Source organism: Oncorhynchus nerka, linkage group LG22 (genome assembly GCF_034236695.1).
Source record: "Oncorhynchus nerka isolate Pitt River linkage group LG22, Oner_Uvic_2.0, whole genome shotgun sequence".
NCBI lineage: Eukaryota > Metazoa > Chordata > Actinopteri > Salmoniformes > Salmonidae > Oncorhynchus > Oncorhynchus nerka.
This window is the reverse complement of record NC_088417.1, coordinates 74,973,154-74,993,833: the sequence shown is the minus strand read 5'-3', so window position 1 is coordinate 74,993,833 and position 20,680 is coordinate 74,973,154. Positions and strand designations below refer to the sequence as shown.

The 20,680-nt window shown below is 40.2% G+C and overlaps 2 protein-coding genes across 4 annotated transcripts; both read left to right on the top strand.

Annotated features, from left to right (window-relative positions):
• The first annotated feature begins 267 nt into the window (after positions 1-267).
• Positions 268-3,324, top strand: LOC135559577 (probable global transcription activator SNF2L1). Its single transcript, XM_029628052.2, has 4 exons — positions 268-418; positions 1,257-1,325; positions 1,693-1,859; positions 2,061-3,324. The coding sequence occupies exons 1-4, from the start codon at positions 362-364 to the stop codon at positions 2,194-2,196; spliced, it is 429 nt and encodes a 142-aa protein (XP_029483912.2). The 5' UTR covers positions 268-361; the 3' UTR covers positions 2,197-3,324.
• On the top strand, positions 2,781-15,273 carry LOC115105727 (probable global transcription activator SNF2L1). 3 transcript variants are annotated; one of them, XM_029628051.2, is made up of 21 exons: positions 2,781-2,841; positions 3,412-3,512; positions 4,226-4,405; positions 4,532-4,687; positions 4,821-4,952; positions 5,501-5,569; positions 6,376-6,485; positions 6,620-6,846; positions 7,346-7,467; positions 7,917-8,069; positions 8,277-8,409; positions 8,825-8,970; positions 9,057-9,185; positions 9,487-9,597; positions 9,860-9,973; positions 10,565-10,687; positions 10,851-10,983; positions 11,152-11,270; positions 11,782-11,994; positions 14,261-14,371; positions 14,636-15,273. In XM_029628051.2, exons 1-21 carry the CDS (start codon positions 2,781-2,783, stop codon positions 14,702-14,704), a joined length of 2,712 nt encoding a protein of 903 aa, XP_029483911.1. In that variant the 3' UTR covers positions 14,705-15,273. The 3 variants fall into 3 exon arrangements, with proteins under 3 accessions (XP_029483911.1, XP_064863474.1, XP_064863475.1); XM_065007402.1 differs by having other exon boundaries at positions 2,840-2,926; XM_065007403.1 differs by having other exon boundaries at positions 2,840-2,926; positions 14,610-14,697.
• Positions 15,274-20,680: the final 5,407 nt, after the last annotated feature.

Here is a 20,680-nt window from a genome sequence, read left to right as displayed (position 1 = left end):
ATGGCAATAAGTCACCTCTGGGGTTTGTGATATATGGCCAATATACCATGGCTAAGGGCTGTATTTATGCACTCTGGGTTGCATCGTGCATAAGAACTGCCCTTAGACGTGGTATATTGGCCATGTACCCCCCTCATGCCTAATTGCTGAAATGAAACGGGGCTACCAATATAATTTCGAACGTTCTAGTGGCGTACATGGTGTTATCGCGGTATTTCAATGCTATATACTCGCGAGATATTATGAAGGGGGCGTATGCTCACAATGTACAGTCTATCTAATGACGTAGCAAGCCTTTTTGCCATGTATAATTTACACAGTCTGGTCTAAAATAACTCATGATAAAAACCGAGTCCACAGAATGTCAGATGAAGAGATTCCTTCAACTTCCAGAGAGCCTGTACCCGAAGAAGAAGAGGTGAGCATTTAAAAGCAGACATCTTCTTTTCCAGAAATATGAGATACACTGTACTGTTAGGTTGCTAGAAGTTTGCAGTTTTGTTCAATTGGGGGGAACATGGCGGGAAGGAGGCTTGCACATCTGCATAGCTCTCTTACAGATGTTAGGTAGCTACCAGGTCAGACGCTGGGCTGGCCAGCAAACATAACAATGGGTTTCGTCGTGCAATTCATAGACATTTAGCCAATATTCCCGTAGACTTCTATAAATGCTGCCAATTTGTAACCAGTGTGACAAGCTTCGTAGTCCCAGACCGAGCCTCTGACTGTATAGTAGTAGCTTGTTGTGTATCTCACTCAGCCCTGGCAGCACAACACACGCAGCACGAGCAGCCCCAAGCAAATCAGCTGTCAATTTCAACACTGGCTGTTGTGCTTTGGGGACTGTCGAGTTGGCTATAGCTAGCTACAGTAGCTATGTAATATGTTTTATGAAGAGTAGCCTAACATTAAAGGTGAAGCTAAATGCTTGAACTTCAGAAGGCATAACTTTTTGCACATTTTATAATACATTTTGAGCATACAATATGTGAACGTGCACAAAATTGATTGCACAAGCGTCACATGAAGCCAACTTGCAACCAAAGCCATAATCATTCAACATGTAGAATAATTAGAATCATTTTGCATTAATTCAGAGGAAATTATATACAATACACAACAAATTCCCTTAATAAGACCCACTGAAATAGAACATTTAATTATTTTAAATTGCACATTGCATTGATTGAATGTTACCAAATCATAGATATGTACAGTACGTTGAGAATGTAATAAAGTAGTCTACTGTGTTTCAGCTGAAGCCACCTCTGAAGGCTGTGCCCAAGGCGGAGGGGGAGTTGGATCCAGAGTATGAGGAGAAAAGGGTGAGACAAATTGCTTTCTCACAAACATTCTTTATAGATATCTAAATAGGATTAATTTGCGATTTTAAGATGCATTTGCAAGACATATTACTCTAGGGATTATCACGTCACACAAGAGTAGTCACATCTTGGTTGAATTCTGTGCCAGATATTTGATATGTTTATTTTTCATCATTTATTTTTCATCATTTATTTTTCTCCAACTTTTGCAATGGGCTCCCCACTGTGGTAAATGTTTGGAATTGCAGTGTATAGGGAAAGTGAATGGCAAAATTACAGTTTAGCATAACATTGATCTCATATCCTTACTAGTAAAACAGAACCTGTTGGTTTAACTTTTTATTTTCTCCCTGTCTTTTAATCATAGAAAACAGATAGAGCGAACCGGTTTGAGTTTCTGCTCAAGCAAACAGAACTCTTTGCCCACTTCATCCAGCCTGCATCTCAGAAGTCTCCTACTTCACCCCTGAAAGTGAAACCTGGACGACCTCGCGTTAAACAGGATGAGAAACTAAATCTCCTCTCTGTTGGAGAGTATGTGACTGCTGACTTGTTTTTAGAGTCCTGACATTATTTGTATGTTTTTGAATTGACAGGTCTGTTATTTTAAATAAACAAGCTATTTTGATCAATAAACCATGAAATAATAAACAATACAATCTGTTTACCATTGTACCCATACCAGATATCATTATTTTTTATAAACTATTTGTCTGCCTCCTGTGTTTTTTACAGTAACCGCCACCGACGCACAGAACAGGAAGAAGATGAGGAGTTGTTATCTGAGAGCAGGAAGGCAGCTAACGTCTTGGTTCGCTTTGAAGAGTCCCCATCCTGTATGATGTTTTCATATAGCTTAAATGTTATCTGAGAGCAGGAAGGCAGCTAACGTCTTGGTTCGCTTTGAAGAGTCCCCATCCTGTATGATGTTTTCATATAGCTTAAATTTTATCTGAGAGCAGGAAGGCAGCTAACGTCTTGGTTCGCTTTGAAGAGTCCCCATCCTGTATGATGTTTTCATATAGCTTAAATGTTATCTGAGAGCAGGAAGGCAGCTAACGTCTTGGTTCGCTTTGAAGAGTCCCCATCCTGTATGATGTTTTCATATAGCTTAAATGTTATCTGAGAGCAGGAAGGCAGCTAACGTCTTGGTTCGCTTTGAAGAGTCCCCATCCTGTATGATGTTTTCATATAGCTTAAATGTTATCTGAGAGCAGGAAGGCAGCTAACGTCTTGGTTCGCTTTGAAGAGTCCCCATCCTGTATGATGTTTTCATATAGCTTAAATGTTATCTGAGAGCAGGAAGGCAGCTAACGTCTTGGTTCGCTTTGAAGAGTCCCCATCCTGTATGATGTTTTCATATAGCTTAAATGTTATCTGAGAGCAGGAAGGCAGCTAACGTCTTGGTTCGCTTTGAAGAGTCCCCATCCTGTATGATGTTTTCATATAGCTTAAATGTTATCTGAGAGCAGGAAGGCAGCTAACGTCTTGGTTCGCTTTGAAGAGTCCCCATCCTGTATGATGTTTTCATATAGCTTAAATGTTATCTGAGTGCAGGAAGGCAGCTAACGTCTTGGTTTGCTTTGAAGAGTCCCCATCCTGTATGATGTTCTCATATAGCTTAAATGCTAATGTTAATGCTCTCTGTGTAAATGAACAGTAGCAGGTGTAACTCAGTGTTGTATTCTATCAGGTCTATACCTATAATCCAAATTAGCTCCCATTTGAGAATAGCTGACGATGGATACGAATATAATTTCCTTTTTTTTCATTAACTTTTTACTGCAGTGGGCTAAATCAGGGTTATACAGAGTGATTCTTGGTAGTCTTAAACCAATCTTCTTTGATACAAAAATATACACCTCACACACATTGATGGTTGTGGGTACCATGTCAGATATAGAGTTGAAATGCATTCCATTTTGAATTTGCATCCCAATATTACACTTTATATACTTCACAGAAGACTGAAATATAACAAAACTGTTTGACATAGAAACACTGGATCTTCATTGTATTTTTAGAGGGCGCTTTTGGTCATTGACTGCAGGAAAGGGCTACAGACATAACCTATTTTATTTTCCAGATGTGAAAAATGGAGAGCTGAGAGATTATCAAGTCAGAGGTCTCAACTGGATGATCTCCCTTTATGAAAATGGCATTAATGGAATTCTGGCTGACGAAATGGTAACAACTGTACCTTAAACATGCAATTAACAATAGTTTATGTTTAAGTGCCAGAGCCTTATATTGAGATACATATGTATATTATATCTATATCCAAATGTAAGTAAGTGCCACTAGTTGTGAGTCAAGCTGTGTATGACAGGTTGTTTATTTAAGCAATAAGGCCCGAGGGGGTGTGATATATGGCCAATATACCACGACTAAGGGAGATGCAACGCTGAGTGCTGGATACTGCCCTTAGCCGTGGTATATTGACCATATATCACAAACCCCTGAGGTGCCTTATTGCTATTTTAAACTGGTTACCAATGTAATTAGAAGACAAAAAATAAATGTTTAGTCATACCTGTGATGTATGGTCTGATATACCTCGGCTGTCAGCCAAATCAGCATTCAGGGCTCGAACCACCCACTGTTTAATTAAGCAATAAGGCACGGATGGGGTGTGGTATATGGCCAATATACCACGGCTAAGGGCTGTTCTTAAGCACGACGAAACGAGGAGGGACTGGATACAGCCCTTAGTCGTGGTATATTGGCCATATACCACAAACCCCTGGGGTGCCTTATTGCTATTATAAACTGGTTACCAACGTAATTAGAGCAGTAAAATTAAATGTTTTGTCATACCCGTGGTATACAATCTGATTTAACACGGCTGTCAGCTAATCAGCATTCAGGACTCGAACTACCTACTTTATTGTTGACAACAGGGCTTAGGGAAGACCCTCCAAACCATTGCATTGCTGGGATACCTGAAGCACTACAGGAACATTCCAGGCCCCCACATGGTTCTGGTTCCCAAATCAACGCTACACAACTGGATGAATGAGTTCAAACGCTGGGTACCAACCCTGAAGGCTGTCTGTCTTATTGGGGACAAGGATGCAAGAGTATGTCCTGTTTTTTCTCTTGATTGACACTGATTGAAAATGTGTCCTCTTATAAAGCATTATCAAGTGGGTAGCTAACCAAGACCACAGATGACTCCTTTGACAAATGTTCTCCTTATTGGCTAGGCGGCGTTCATCCGCGATGTCATGATGCCAGGGGAATGGGATGTTTGTGTCACATCCTATGAGATGGTCATCAGAGAAAAATCGGTCTTCAAGAAGTTCAACTGGAGATACCTTGTCATCGACGAAGCTCACAGGATAAAAAATGAGAAGTCCAAGGTATGTACTCGAATGAATATAATTGTGGTCTGAACCAAGCTTTTCTTTCTACTTTTCAATTAATTAAACTCTGGCCAATACATTTTTTTTGAATGATATTTATGTCATCTTAACATCTGTCCGGTGTTGTCAGCTCTCAGAGATTGTCCGTGAGTTCAAAACCACCAACCGTCTCCTCCTGACTGGAACACCTCTGCAGAACAATCTCCATGAGCTGTGGTCACTCCTCAACTTCCTGCTGCCTGATGTCTTCAACTCTGCCAATGTGAGTGCTACCTCTGTCTGTTCTCTCCATGTATTTCTCTAGTAGGGATATTCCTCTCCTTTAGATGAATGTGACTGGAATGCTAAATGGAGGAAGAAAATAAAATCATATCGCTCCAGGCAAAATGAACTGCATTATTTTGTTGTTTTGTGTCAAAAGACCCTCCAGCAGTAACTTAATGTTTTTTGTTGTTCCATTTTATACCACCTAGTTTCAATGAGCATCTGTCAATCACGGAAGTCCTCAGCCCCACCTGACATGCTTCTTGTCTTTCCATGATGTGTCAGAGAGGGAAAGGTAGCCCCGAGCACAGGCCTCCCCCTCAGGCACTGCTCTGTTCTGTTGTCAGTTCCTCCAAGTTTGTCTGGGATCCCTCACCCCCACAAGCTGTAGCTTATCATATGTATCCTGTCCTTTCTCTAACACATTCCCCTCTGCAAATGAAGCCAAAGCAGAATCATCTTTACTCTCTCAAAATTATATTTTGCACTTTCATGGAAAATCTTTACTTGTTGAAAACAAAAGGAAAATGTTCCTTATATTCTCAGGACTTTGATTCTTGGTTTGACACCAACAACTGTCTGGGGGACCAGAAGCTGGTGGAGCGTCTGCATGCGGTAAGCTGTGTTTCACATTTCCATTACTCTCAGAGATTACTGCAGAATTCTCCTTATCTATTATTCTGTTGTGTTAAGAGATGGATAATAAAATGTATTTAGTTAGAAAAGTATTTGCCTTGTTAGTGTGCTGTTTGTTATAGAGCCCGACCGATTATATCGGTTCACTGATATTATCATCCGATATTGGCCTTTTAAACGCTATATCGCTATCAGCTGATAATTCCACTGATAACCGATATTCAATAAATAGGATGAAAAAAGGGAATGTCGTGCTGATCTGAACACTTCTCATGATGTCATTATTTAACATTTGAAGCATATTTGTTGAACAATTGCTCTTTTGGATGGCAATTTATTAGAAATCAGAGTAAGGAAATTAAATTTTGCTGCTGTGAAACAGTGTATTGGCAGATAAATCGGTATCGGTAAGTTTTAACCTCACAAAAATCGGAATCGGTATTGGACCCAAATAAACATATATGTCAGGCTCTAGTAGGTGCTTAGGCCTTTCCTTCTTGTGTAATAGGCTGTTTGTTCAGGTGCTGAGGCCTTTCCTTCTTGTGTAATAGGCTGTTTGTTCAGGTGCTGAGGCCTTTCCTTCTTGTGTAATAGGCTGTTTGTTCAGGTGCTGAGGCCTTTCCTTCTTGTGTATAACGTGATGTTTGTTCAGGTGCTAAGGCCTTTCCTTCTTGTGTATAACGTGATGTTTGTTCAGGTGCTTAGGCCTTTCCTTCTTGTGTAATAGGCTGTTTGTTCAGGTGTTAAGGCCTTTCCTTCTTGTGTATAACGTGATGTTTGTTCAGGTGCTAAGGCCTTTCCTTCTGCGTCGTATAAAAGCTGAAGTGGAGAAAAACCTGCCTCCCAAAAAAGAGGTGAAGATTTACCTCGGACTGAGTAAGATGCAGCGAGAATGGTATGTTTTTGGTTCAAATACTTTGTCCTTCCCAGTGTTGCCCATAGCTTGTGTTGGTTCAACATTTCTACTAATTAAATTCTTTCCAAAATAATTTCAAATGAAAAAAGGTTTTGTTGTTCTATTTTTGTTAGGTACACACGAATTCTGATGAAAGACATTGACATCCTCAATTCTTCTGGAAAAACAGACAAGATGCGTCTGTTGAATATCTTGATGCAACTGCGGAAGTGCTGCAACCACCCATACCTGTTTGACGGGGCCGAGCCCGGGCCCCCCTACACTACCGACAGTCACTTGGTCACCAACAGTGGCAAAATGGTGGCCCTGGATAAACTGCTGCCCAAAGTCCAGGAACAAGGTGATACACCCATCATTCAAGGATTTTACTGTAGTTTATCCCATCGATGTATACTGTAGTTTATCCCATCTTCATGTATATTTGATGTGTTTATCTCAAAGAGATCTGTGGTTGTCACTGTACATTTGCAGTTGTAACAGACTATGCAATAGGTTGTCTATGCAAACTCTGATAAATGGAAGAACATAATGGTCTTTAAAAGGCAAGGACAACCTCAGAGGACGCAGGCTCAAAAGATTGCGTACTGTTGAAGGATATCAGGATTCACATGTAGAATTTAGCATTTTCTTGCGAAGTTTTCTTGATGAGAAAGGTTCATTTGACTCTCAAATCAGCCATGCTCATTTAGAATGAGATGAATCAAACCTTCCTGCCATGCAAGAAACCCTATGAATAATTTTCTTTCTTTGGAGATTGCATTTGAGCTATGTGACCTGATAGTGTATGTATGCTGTTCTGTTCTCTAATGGAATGACTGTTTTGTCTCATTGGTTGCCAGGGTCTAGAGTCCTCATCTTCAGCCAGATGACCAGGGTCCTTGACATCCTTGAGGACTACTGCATGTGGAGAGGTTATGAGTACTGCCGTCTAGATGGAAACACTCCACACGAAGCCAGACAGGTACGGAGCATGACTTCAGCTGATGAGGCCTCATTGGCCACAACACAGGCTCCCATGGAAACCATAAGGAGCTATAGTGGAACAGTATCAAATCATGGACTTTAGTTTAAGCCACTACTTTGTCTACCGTGCTCGTACTGACCCTGCTTGTAAAAATGTTTGCTCTAATGTGTAAAGTGTCTACTTCAACTACATAAAAACTGATATTTTAGACATTGTCTGCCTAATGTTTTATGGCACAGGTGTCAAACTCATTCCACGGAGGGCCGAGTGTCTGCGGGTTTTCGCTCCTCCCTTGTACTTGATTGATTAAATAAGGTCTCTAATTAGTAAGGAACTCCCCTCACCTGTTTGTCTAGGTCTTAATTATGAGGAAAAAATTAAACCTGCAGACACTAGGCCCATCATGGAATGAGTTTGACACCCCTGCTTTATGGCCGTGTTTCTAGGACGCCATAGAGGCCTACAATGCTGAAAACAGCAGCAAGTTCATTTTCATGTTGAGCACCAGAGCTGGAGGTCTGGGCATTAACCTGGCAACTGCAGACGTCGTCATCCTGTATGACTCTGACTGGAACCCTCAAGTGGACCTGCAAGCAATGGTGAGAAACATTTCATTTGTGGCTTCCTTGGAAATGTACATCTATATATTAAGTGTTTGGAAAAGTAAGTATTAGTCATTTAGTGTGAAATTCTATGTCATGTATACAAATTACTAGTAATATTGATTTATAACACTGGCTTGTATTTCAAAGAAATAGACACCTCATCAACTGAGGCAATCGGTGTGTTTGTTTTTGCCTCTCTAGGACAGGGCTCATAGGATTGGTCAGAAGAAACCAGTGCGTGTGTTCCGCCTCATCACTGATAATACAGTCGAAGAGAGGATTGTAGAAAGAGCTGAGATGAAGTTGAGGCTAGACTCCATAGTTATACAACAAGGTATTCAGCATGTTTTTGATTCCAACTTCATGGTTTGTCATTACATGTTAAGCAATGGTCTTTGGGACAGGTAAGACAGACAGACCTTGGTTAGGCTTGGGACAAAATGATACCAAATGCATGCATGTATGCAGATCACACAAGATTGGTGGCACCTTAACTGGGGAGGACAGGCTTGTGGTAATGCCTGGAGCGGAGTGAGTGAAATGGTATCAAATACAGCAAACGCATGGTTTCCATTCGCTCCATTCCAGCCATTATTATGAACCGTCCTCCCCTCAGTAGCCTCCTGTGATACAGATACTAGTATCAGTTTACAGAAGGATCTAGACCCTGAGACATGAATGTAAGAGGCTGCTGCAGGGTACATTCAGTCCCACACCCCAACTACTTCTCACATCTTTCAACTTTCCAGGGAGGCTGATGGAGCAGTCTAACAAACTGGGGAAAGATGAGATGCTGCAGATGATCAGGCATGGGGCCACTCACGTCTTCGCCTCCAAAGACAATGAGCTCACAGATGAAGACATCAACACTATCTTAGAGAGGGGGGCAAAGAAGGTGAGTGAGGGAACAGCACATAGTGTTTGGTTGACAGACTGGCTGTTTGGTTCGCTGTGCTGACCTGTCCTTTTGACCTGTCCTAGACGGCTGAGATGAACGAGCGCATGGAGTCTCTGGGAGAGAGCTCCCTCAGGAACTTCACGGTGGACACAGGAGGAGCAGAGACCAGCCTCTACAACTTTGAAGGGGAGGACTACAGAGAGAAGCAAAAGGTATCACATTACTACATGCTTTGCCATGGCTCTTGACCTGTTAATAGCATCAAAGAGACGCTTGAGATGATACTGTACTTAGATTAGCTCGTTCCCTTGTGCCTCAGGTTTAATTTCATTTCAGTTATTGAACTTTGTAAATACTGTGTGACAGAGGTAGATATGACGTACAGAGTATGCTATTCATAGATGCTTATGACAAACTTTATGAAACCACCATAACCATAAAATGAGGTGTGCATCATATACCATATACTGACTTGATTCCCCTTGTGAGTCATGACCTGGCCTTGTTTTGTAGCTGAGTATGATGGAATGGATTGAGCCTCCTAAAAGAGAGAGGAAAGCCAACTATGCGGTGGATGCCTACTTCAGAGAAGCCCTGCGTGTCAGTGAACCTCGAGCCCCCAAGGTAACGCCCACTCACAGATTAAGCACACAGAAACTTCAAGGGCTGCCGCCTTGCTTTGTATCCCTGCTTATAAACAACATGCTTATTCAAGGGCTGCCCCCTTGTTCATGGGTGAGTTGCTAGTCAGTAGTCAATCCTTCGTCTTGTTTCCCCATTCTTCCAAATAATGATGGCTAGTCAGGTCAGAAAGATGTCCATGGAAGTGGCGTACATGTTAATCTTGCTCACCAGAACATGATTAATAATTATGAATGTATTTCAGGCCCCACGTCCCCCCAAACAGCCCAACATCCAGGACTTCCAGTTCTTTCCTCCTCGCCTGTTTGAGCTGCTGGAGATGGAGATCCTTTATTATAGGAAGACTATAGGCTACAAGGTAAGAGAGCTGTAGTTATGTTCGTTGTCTGATAGATAAAGAAAGTGTGCATATGTTATCTTATGTACAGTAGCTTTAAGCTTGGCCGTTTATAGTAATGTATTTTTGTTTCCACGTCTTGCTGGTTCTATTTTACTGAAACAATTTACAAAGTTCAATATTATAAAAACAACATTTTGAAATCTGTTGGTTTGGGCTTTCACACAGCCAACATGTTACACATGGGAGTCGTGGATAGAGTCCATAGAAGTGTGTCTCAACTCTGACATTTGTGAGCAGCATCCCAAAGTGCTTCGCTGTGCCGAGGCACTCACTGCCAGGGCAGGCTGCTGAACTGAGACAGATTGGAGCTTGTGCTCCTCCATGGTGCCAGAACCACAGAACACACACACACACATTCCCCCTATGCCACCTGATCCCAGGGTACATCTGTTCAGTTAGTCTGGTTCCCCAACAGGCCTGTCTATCGCTTCACCCAGCCTTAGCAGTCTCTTGCCTCGTAGCGAGAGACTGTGCCGTTCAGTGTTATGTCTCATTGGAGCTGTCTCTAATAGGAGCTGTGTGTCTGTTCTCTCCCCTGTGCCGCTGCAGGTCCCCAGGAGCCCTGACATCCCCAACGCTGCCCAGGTGCAGAAGGAGGAGCAAAGGAAGATTGACGAGGCGGGGCCCCTCAGTCCCGAGGAGACTGAGGAGAAGGAGAAACTTCTCACACAGGTACTGCAGGGTGCTAGGCGAGACACAACTTTCGAGATTCCTGCATAAATTATTTTAGTAAGTAAGATCCCTATTTGTTTGTCACAAAAAGTGCCATGTTATTGGACATTCTAAAGCTTTTATCTAAGCAAGTGCTGTGTTTGTGGTGAATGTTGTTTCACAGGGGTTCACAAGTTGGAACAAGCGAGATTTCAATCAGTTCATTAAAGCCAATGAGAAATACGGCCGTGATGACATCGACAGCATTGCTCGGGAAGTCGAGGGGAAAAACCCTGAGGAAGTCATTGAATATTCTGGTAAAATACCGGTCCTCATCAGAATCATCCTCATATTTATTCCATTATAATTGTGTTTCCTTTAGATACATTCTTGTATCTGTTTTAAATAACCATGGTTATTACAGATTATAACTTTTTTATGCGCCACACGAGTCCTTTCACACATGTTCTTGTTTTATTTTCAAGCCATTTTCTGGGAGCGGTGCAATGAACTCCAGGATATTGAAAAAATCATGGCTCAGATCGAGCGTGGCGAGGCCCGTATCCAGAGGAGGATCAGCATTAAGAAGGCGCTGGATGCAAAGGTCAACTACTGTACATTTTACTCATTTCTATTGGGCACAAACACATCTGAAACACAACCAAAACAAACAGCCAATGCATCCACAATTTGTAGAGTCACAAGCTTGATGTAGTCATTGCATACTATGAATATGGGAACAAATATTTAACTTTTACTACTTTAATACAGATGTAAGTGAATTTGTCCCAATACTTTTACTCCCTTAAAATGGAGGGACTATGTACAAAAAGTGCTGTAATTTGGATGGAAATACCCTCAAATTAATGCTGACAGTTTACTGACACTTTAACCTCCATAGTCATTGTTTGATTTGAAATCCAAACTTTTGAAGTATAGAGCCAAAAAAATGCTTCACGGTCCCAATAATTACGGAGGGCACTGTATTTCCTATGGTAGATACTCTGGAAATTACATATTTAAATTTACTACTATGAACCTTTATTTGAGTATGCTCCAAGATTACTTCTTATTTTCAAATTGACTAAATGGAAATGTTGTTTTGATCGTTTCAGATTGCGAGATACAAGGCCCCATTCCACCAGTTGAGGATTCAGTATGGCACCAATAAAGGGAAGAACTACACGGAGGAGGAGGACAGGTTCCTGATCTGTATGCTCCACAAGATGGGCTTTGACAAGGAGAATGTTTATGAAGAACTCCGACAGTGTGTCCGGAATGCTCCCCAGTTCAGATTCGACTGGTTCATCAAGTCCCGAACTGCCATGGTACAATATGTCTTGAACAGTTTGACTATCTATGTTACAGAAGTCTTGGGTGAGCAAACATGGGGACAGTTACAGTATTTGAGATGACGCCTGGGCTGCCTCTGGGATAGTTCATGAACCCAGTTATAGTGTCTTAAGCCCTAGTGCTAACGTGCACCTTTTGTCTTGATCATCATTATACCAGCTTTTAAAATCTTTTGACATGTAGCACCATTGACTTATGGCATCTGTAATTTTTTAACAAATTATATTATTTGAAATAGTATGTCAAATCATTTGCATACATGGAGGCGCCAGCTAATCTGGTCACAATGCGGATACAGTGGACGGATAAGAGACACATTTTAGTACAATGTGTTGACACGACAAACCTTGATCAGATAGTGATTGGATCATATTAATCAGATCAGGAAACGTACATGTTAGTGCAAGGTGTAAATGAGGCTTTGGTGTCCTCCTTCGCTGTCTCTGGACCATCATAAAAACTTATATTATTACTTTTATTATAGACTTTGCAGTGAGTTCAGAGACAATCTTGTTTGCTTTCCTCTCACATGATCTATAATAGGTATGGTTGAATATAGAATTGTATTTGTTTCAATGTGGCCCTTATTTACAAGTTGAGATGGATGGGAATTCATGGGAGGAAAGACTATTGTTCAGGTTCATGCATACATAGACACTTCCTTGCAAACAATAATGAGTCGTTAGGACGTCCCCATGACATCACAAAATGGTCAGCTGAAGTCATCAGGACGTTGTGTCATGGTCCCCTGGAGGTTTTTGTCTAGTTCCCGTTTTTTCCCAGGGACGTTGCCTGATTGTTGCAAAGAAACATCCCCCCCTCCTCAAAAAAAATATAAATAATTACACCACTTGTTACTGTTGCCAAGCCTATCAAGGCCCTGATTGGTGAACCACTGATACAGTCTCAGCTCTTTGTCTTTTAGCAATGCTAGGGACACCCACACATAAACAGTGCTTTTAACATGCATGATTACATTATGTATATTCATACAATAATTATTATTTAACATGTCCTCACCTGGGCTTTGAACTGACAACCTCTTGGTTCACAGCATTCTACTCTTCCTGCTACGCCATGTCAGTATCAATGACTGGTTTCACTTTGACTTCAAAGTAAATCTCAGCTCTGTTTAAAAATACACTGAAGAAAAACTATTATATTTATCATAGGGATTCAGGAGTAACATAAAAACAGAATAATATGCCCCACCAACATCAGACTACTGTATACTGAAAATCTCAACTCAAATCACTGAAATAAGTCAGTGAAATCAATGAGAGAATAGTCAGATTAACCGATAACTAACCGATAACTTCTGCAATTCTCCCGACTTTGTGGCGCAGCAGGAAGATCAGCATACCCCAAATCCAGAGGTTGAGAGTTCAAATCCTAGGTGTGGTCATATTGAAAAGTTACTAGTGATCATGTCAAATGTAATCATATTCTTGTTGATTGAAGATGTTTTACACAATTTTAGCTGAACAGCGTCCCACTTACCTTAAAACCCCCATACCATCATCACGTAACAAAAACCTCCAGAGGGCCTGGACACAACATCCCATGAATGTCTAGGGAACCTTAAGAGGACGATGACACAACATCCCAAGAATGTCCTAAAAATGTTCTCGGGGACATCCCCGGGACAAACCAGAACTAGGCAAAACCTCCAGGGAATCGTGACACAATGTCCCAAGAACGTTCAGGTGACCTTCAGGAGACCATAACACAATGTCCCAAGAACATCTTAAAAATATCCCTGGGTCAAACCGGGAACTATAGAATGGTCCCCCAGAGCATGGTCCCTTGGGACCATCACGTAATGTTCTTAGAATGTGCTCGGAACGTCAGTGGGATAACGTCGTGCTGAAACCCTTAAGGGACCAAATGGGAACATTGACAAATGTCCTCAGGACGTACCCTGTTTGCTAGGTTACCTCTCTGGGGTTATTGGGAACATCGCCAAATGTCCTCCGGACGTCCCCTGTTTGCTGGGTTACCTCTCTGGGGTTATTTATCATTACTTTGTGTTTTTGACAAAGTGGTATGTTACATGAACTGTTTTGGTTATTAAAATGTCAATATTATGAACAAAAGCTGTAATAACCACACAAGGAGAATAATGAATAAATATTAAAAACTGGTTTGCTTCAAACAGACTGGCTAACCGAGAGGAACATCAGACATCCATTGTAGTATCGTTTTGTTTTCTCTACAAACAGTTTCCTCTTCTTCCCCCAGGAACTTCAGCGACGCTGTAACACTCTCATCTCCCTCATCGAAAAAGAAAATATGGAGATTGAGGAAAAGGAACGTGCTGAAAAGAAGAAAAGGACCACAAAAAGCCAGATGGTAATTGATCTTACTGTTTCAAAACAATCATATACAGATTTTAAGGTACAAAATGGGTTTAACCATAAACCCACAACCAGTGGTTTTGTTTTTGGGATAAACATTTTGTGGGAAGAAAATTACATATTGGCTAACCATCTTGAGGATTCCAAACCATTATACCATGAAAAATGTGTCAATACTCGTGTTAGAATATTAATATTTCAGTGATTACATACATTGTAACATTTACAAGTAGACATGTCATTGATTTGATTCTGTCAGGCTCACAAAAGGAAGGCAGATGCGTCATCAGAAGCCACAGGACGTAAAGAGAAGAAAGCCAGAGCCTGAAGACGTCATTGAACTAATGTAGCTCCCATCAGGCCCAATCCTAACTTGAAAAATAAGTAATTTGATTTATGCACACAGATCTCAAATTAGGATTCGGCCCATCATGAACAAACAGCATTAATCACCCACACAAAAAAATACAAACGCAACATTCAATAGCTGTAGTAATTTCTGTGGAAGTGAGTGGTTTCTCATTTTTAAGACATTTTGTATTGCTGTTTTTGCAAGTGTTTGATGCCCTTTTCAACTCAACATGCCATATACGTATGTACGGATTTGTTTTGATTGTTGTCTCATGTCTTGTGTAATTGGTGGTGAAATAACGATGGCTGTTGTTTAAGCTATGTGTTTGACACATTGTTATTATGCATCATTAAGTGGTTCCCCTTATGCACTTTATATAACCTATTGCTTTGCACATGTCCTAAGCTCTTTTTATACTGTGTTTAATTTCATCTATCCTTTTTAAGCTGTGTTGGTATTTGAACAAAAAGTGATTGTTGTATTTCGCTTTTCCTGTTGTATTTTCTTACTTGTGAGTTCACTTATTAAACAAAATCCAACCTTAATTATATAGTAGTTGACATTTTTTGCATGTAACTATTTTGATAGGTCTCACAAAATCCTGCTACATTATATTAAAATCACTAAACTAATGTAAAGGACGCTGTGAACCCAACAGTAACAGATAGTATTAGAAAAGCACTACCTAGTACCAACTTACTGTATGTTGTATTTGGCACTGACTGTGATAACACGTTGGACCCCCATTTTTGTAGGCATAAAATGTGTATAGTTCCCCTTTTTAACAAGTTCTAGAGCATTAATAATCTTCACTGAGCAATGAGGTTGAATTTAAGCTGCTCGTGTGTTATTGGGAGGAACTCTTCGTGCCTCCATGGCCCAATTCTTAATAAGGATGAAGTTACACTGTATGGCCACATGGGGGCATTTTAACGCTGTCCTAGAATAAAAGGTGGCGTTAAAGCAGTGGACTAGTCTGAGAGTAAGCTATATTCATCGTGTCATTTAAATAACCTGTTAAGAAACCCCTTATATTGCAAACCACCCTGCAGTCATGTTGATCTTCGCCTTGAACCAACTCAACTCGTTTTTTAAATTTGTATTATTGTTTTCAAAAAGCACACACATACTGTTAATCCAATTTAAATAGAATTGCTGCTTCAGAGAGTGTAAACACTGAGACTGCGTTAACATGATCTGATGGAGACTGCGATATTAGCCCCTGCAATTTAGCTAACAAACTTACAAACAACTATAGGAAAACTGAATGTGAATCTCAGTAGCTTGCATAAGGTGTCTTCTGCCAGAGCTTCAAAAAGTATTTTGTGGAGCTACATGTAGTCTAGTTATAATTAACGCATGATGATCACTCAGGTGTGATAAATGTTAACAATGTTACTTCCTTCCTAATGCATGGATTATCTAATTATCAGTTAACAGTGATGTTCTCATTTGTTGTTTCAAAAATGTATTTATTTAAATCCTGCACTAATTAGGAGCTTTAGTTTGTGTCACTTATTGCAGTTGCTATACAGAATTGTGACTGGTGACAACAGTAAGCCTATTTTAGCAGACTAAACTACATAAAATGCATTAATGCTGAATAGGAATATTGTAGTTGTGTGTCTTATGTTTGGGTGCATTGTCAATCAATAAAATATTACACTGGGCTACTGCATCATCTGAAAGAAAGGCAACCATTGTGTGATACACTGACAATGTGTCAAATAGTCATTTCTTTGTGCTGATGCGTCTGATTCCCTTAGTTAAAGAGTGAGAGTCATTCTGTTGTCCTAGAGAATAGCCCAAGGTGAACTGTTGTCTTCTAAATGCTCGGTGAGAGAAGGGAGCCATGATGCATGACAGCCCTCATAAAACTGTCCCAAATCGTAGAGCCAGCCTATCTATAATTAAGAAATAATAAGGCCCTCTGAGATTGCCATCAGAAACAAAGGAGGAAAAACTTTCAAAGAAAGGGAAGCAAAAACAAACTCTTGAATTTCCTGGCTCTTTCACTGTGTTTCCCAGGTGAGACTGGGCTGATGAAACAACTCAAGACAAGTTAGAAAGGTGATGTTTTCAAGTTGACTTAGTTCTTGTCCCTGTAGATTTGTACTCGGAGATAATTCTCAGTCACAAAGAGAATTTGTGTGTTGACAATGATATTATTGACCGTGAGTTTGTAATTGACTTCTCCAAAGATAGTATTCATCTACATTTTTCACAATAGTTGTATCAAAGTGTGAACTTTCATCTGAAATTACACATTTCATACCAATTTAGCGCTATTCAATAGAAAAGTAGATTGTGTGAAATGGCCAAATTTGAGTTGGATTTGCCTTGTGGTAGTTTTGGAACGATTTACATTATGGGTGAAGAGATAACATCTTTACCTGGACCAATTGTCAATATTCATACAAAATAGACAGAGATATGTTTATTGATTGTTTGAGCCACAACACTGATGTGAAAAATCCATATTTTGTAGAAAATGCTAAACTCAATTTTCTCAGTTTATGTATATGTTGGCCAGTCAAAATGGCATCAGCTCTGTCTGTGAGGAGGACACAATGTTGCCCCTCAGACTCTATTTGGCCAACTAAACACCCTGTGAACATGATAATAGCTTCTGTTCTCGCTGTTGGGCCCAGTAATATAGAGGGGCCCAAAATTACTTGGCCTGTCTCCAAGTAATTTTCCATCACCTGATGGCTGCCAGTCAGGTTATGAGAGATGACACCCTTTACAGCGCTAACTGCTGTCTGGTGAGAGAGCAATGTTTTACATATGGCAAGATGACTTTATTCTGTTTTACAACCCAATTAGCAATGCTAATGATAGGTGTTTCATGAATTGTCTTCCAGTGTTTTCTGCAGAAACTTTTCAGGACTAAAGTGACCTACTTGGACCAAATCACCTCACCAATCACTAAATGAACAACAGGATGGAAATCATTACCATTCCCACCCAGTTTTGATGAATATTGTTTATATTTGTATTTATACACCTCATTAGGTTGCTCTAAGAAGAGCTTTTTTCTGTCCACACAATCGGTATGACCTCCCAGTCTAATGTCACTTCAGCATATCGTTTTGATGCATGATAGATGCCAAAGCCCTGGGTAGTGGTTGACAGATTTACAGATTTACATTCACACATGACCCTATCACAATGCCCCAAAGCGACAGGCTGTTTATTCCTTGTAGGGAAAAGGGAACCATTGTGCCCAGCTCTGTGTAGGCATACACTATGCAAGTTGCTAGTTGTGGAAAGAACAGTAGGATGTATGGGGATGTGCAATGCTAACAAGGGATGAACAATTCTGGGAACGTTCAATATATTGCCTGGTTTTCCAGAAATCCTGGTTGGAGGATTACGGATTTCCTGCTTATACCCTCCTGATTCCAACCGGGATTACGAAGAAAAAAACCAGGGAATTTATTAAAGGTTCCCGAAATTTTGCAACCCGAAATTCTGACTTGTTGTTATATGTGTTTTTTTAACAGTATGTTGTTTCCATGTATATCACTTTGCCGATCATATAATTCATATAGTTGCATAACAGACGACATCAACATGACAACCAGCCATCTGAGCGACATACAGTACAATGAAATAGAGAGTCTCTTTGAAGCCTGTAATTAATTCAGTTTACCATTCCTCCTACTCTTTTAACACTTGACATCCAGTCCTAATATCCCGTGGCCTTCTCTGCTGCTGGCGTGTCTCCCAGAGCCTTGCCACTATGCCTTAGTGTAACTGTTAGTTCTGCTGTCAGAACTGCCTGCTGCTGCCTTTCTATTGTATTGTTTAGCCAACGCCAAGTACTTTTTCATCATCTCCATCTGCTTTCCCACCCACCCATGCGCCGTTCTTCCAAACCCTCCTGCATCTTGTGATTCACTTCTTCCTCGAATTGAAATACCACATACATCCCATGGTACAGCCATGCTATCTTTTATCTAGCACAGCAAGTCTAACAGTACACCTGTTGACCAGCTCCCAAAATACTTCAATAAGTCCTCCCCCTGTTCCCCATGTGTGCAGGCACATCTGGCCACCGCTGCTGATTGGAAATCGATCTGGCTTTATGAGAGCTGTCAATGTTTCACCTCTCGTACGCTGTTAAAAAGTCAGACATGCTCTGCTGGACCTCCATTTTTTAGATGGGCACAGGGACATGGCGAACAACTGGGTCACCTGTCACTTTATTTAAAAGAGAGAGCCCTGCATCCAATCTCACAGCAGATGTGTTCTGATCTGAGGAAAGGACTACTGTATTAAAGAGCAGCAGCGGAGCTCTGATTTTCTCCAACACCTGTAGAGGTGCTTGAATTAACCTCTGTATTCAGTCACACAGTGATTCCACTTCCCGGGGCAGGACATGACCTAGATTACTCATTACAATCTAAATTACTCCCAGTCCAAGAGCCAGTATGGCATTCCCACATTTTCTGCCTGTTAAATGAGCTGGAAATCCAATCTCACAATGTATTTTTGAGGTGGGAGCAAGAATGTATCATAACTCACTGTTCATTTCCTCAGATTTATTCTACAAAGAGAAATGAAATGTATATCAAAATACGGTAGAAAAATAATTATTTTTTTGTTTTAGTTTTATGTAGATATACAAACCAGTAATTTAATCTTATGAATCATGTTTTTTCAGGTGAAATGTTATTTTTGTAACTTTTATCTCTACTACGAGGACAGAATAATTAAAACCTAAGTCAACATATTGAGGTTTCTAAATACCTAATGTAGAATATTCAATATTAAAATCTTTCCTATTCCTAACTTTCAATTTATTGTGGACATACATTATAGTAGCCTAGATCTTGTGGAAATACCAAAATGGCTGGCTGGTTGACTTCATCATGTAACATGGGTGAGGACATAGGGGACGGAACAGATAAATCCATTGCAGAATCCATTTAGATGAAAACTGAAGAGACCTGCCTGGTCAATGGCCACAGATCGATCCAGACCTACAGTAAGTGGTCACTGGTGACTTTGAAACAGTATTTGCACTGTTTGCTTGTAATTATCAGTATTTTGAAGTACAGGATTCAAAATGTTTATTTATGGCCTCTGAAGTGGTTTATCTCAGAGTAGGTGTTGAATACCTACTGGGTGAGTGTGCAACTGTCCTCCTCTCTTAATTAAAGTGGTTGATCTGCTCATGTCCCAAAAACCCTGGGGAGGTATAGTCATTCTTTTGTAGTCCCACTTTAATATCATGCACATTCCCAGAAATGGATTCCAATTTGATATTCATGTGAAAACGTTTTATATAGAATTTTATTTTCAGACTCTATAATGTTGTTCTAATGTAGCCTAATAGAAGGAGTATGATATTGTTTTATCAAAATGTCACTTTTGATTTTAGTTTTCCGATTCTCTTTGTGAATGGTCATTGGCAGATCAAACCCACATCATTGTCTAGCTGTCTTTGTTCTAACAGAAATGTCTAGACTAGAGCTTGAAATTGTTCAGTGGTGCTATTCTTTAAATGTTAAAATAAATATAAATATAGTTTTTTTCTCATTTGTATTTTATTTAATCTACTTGGACACACCATTCATATTTTTGTTTTAAATGTGACGTCCATAATAATCATTGTCATATAAATCAAGATCTGTATGTGGGCTGGTTTCTCTCTGTCAGTCTAGTGTATGCCACATTGGATTTGACAGCAGTAAGTATTCTGGCATGCACTGCTGCAAATTTTGTTTCTTAGCAACAGGCCTCCAATAATACTGTACAAGAGTGATTTGTGATGGCTTGTTTCAGCCAAAGTGATTGAAATAATATTTACATTGAAAATGCTTAGGGATGAAATTACTACATTTTCTTATAGAACAATACAAGAATGTTGTTTCACTAAAACAATCTCAACGTTTAAACTCAAAAAGACGAGTTGCCCGTCTGACCTAAAATGTTCAGTATCAA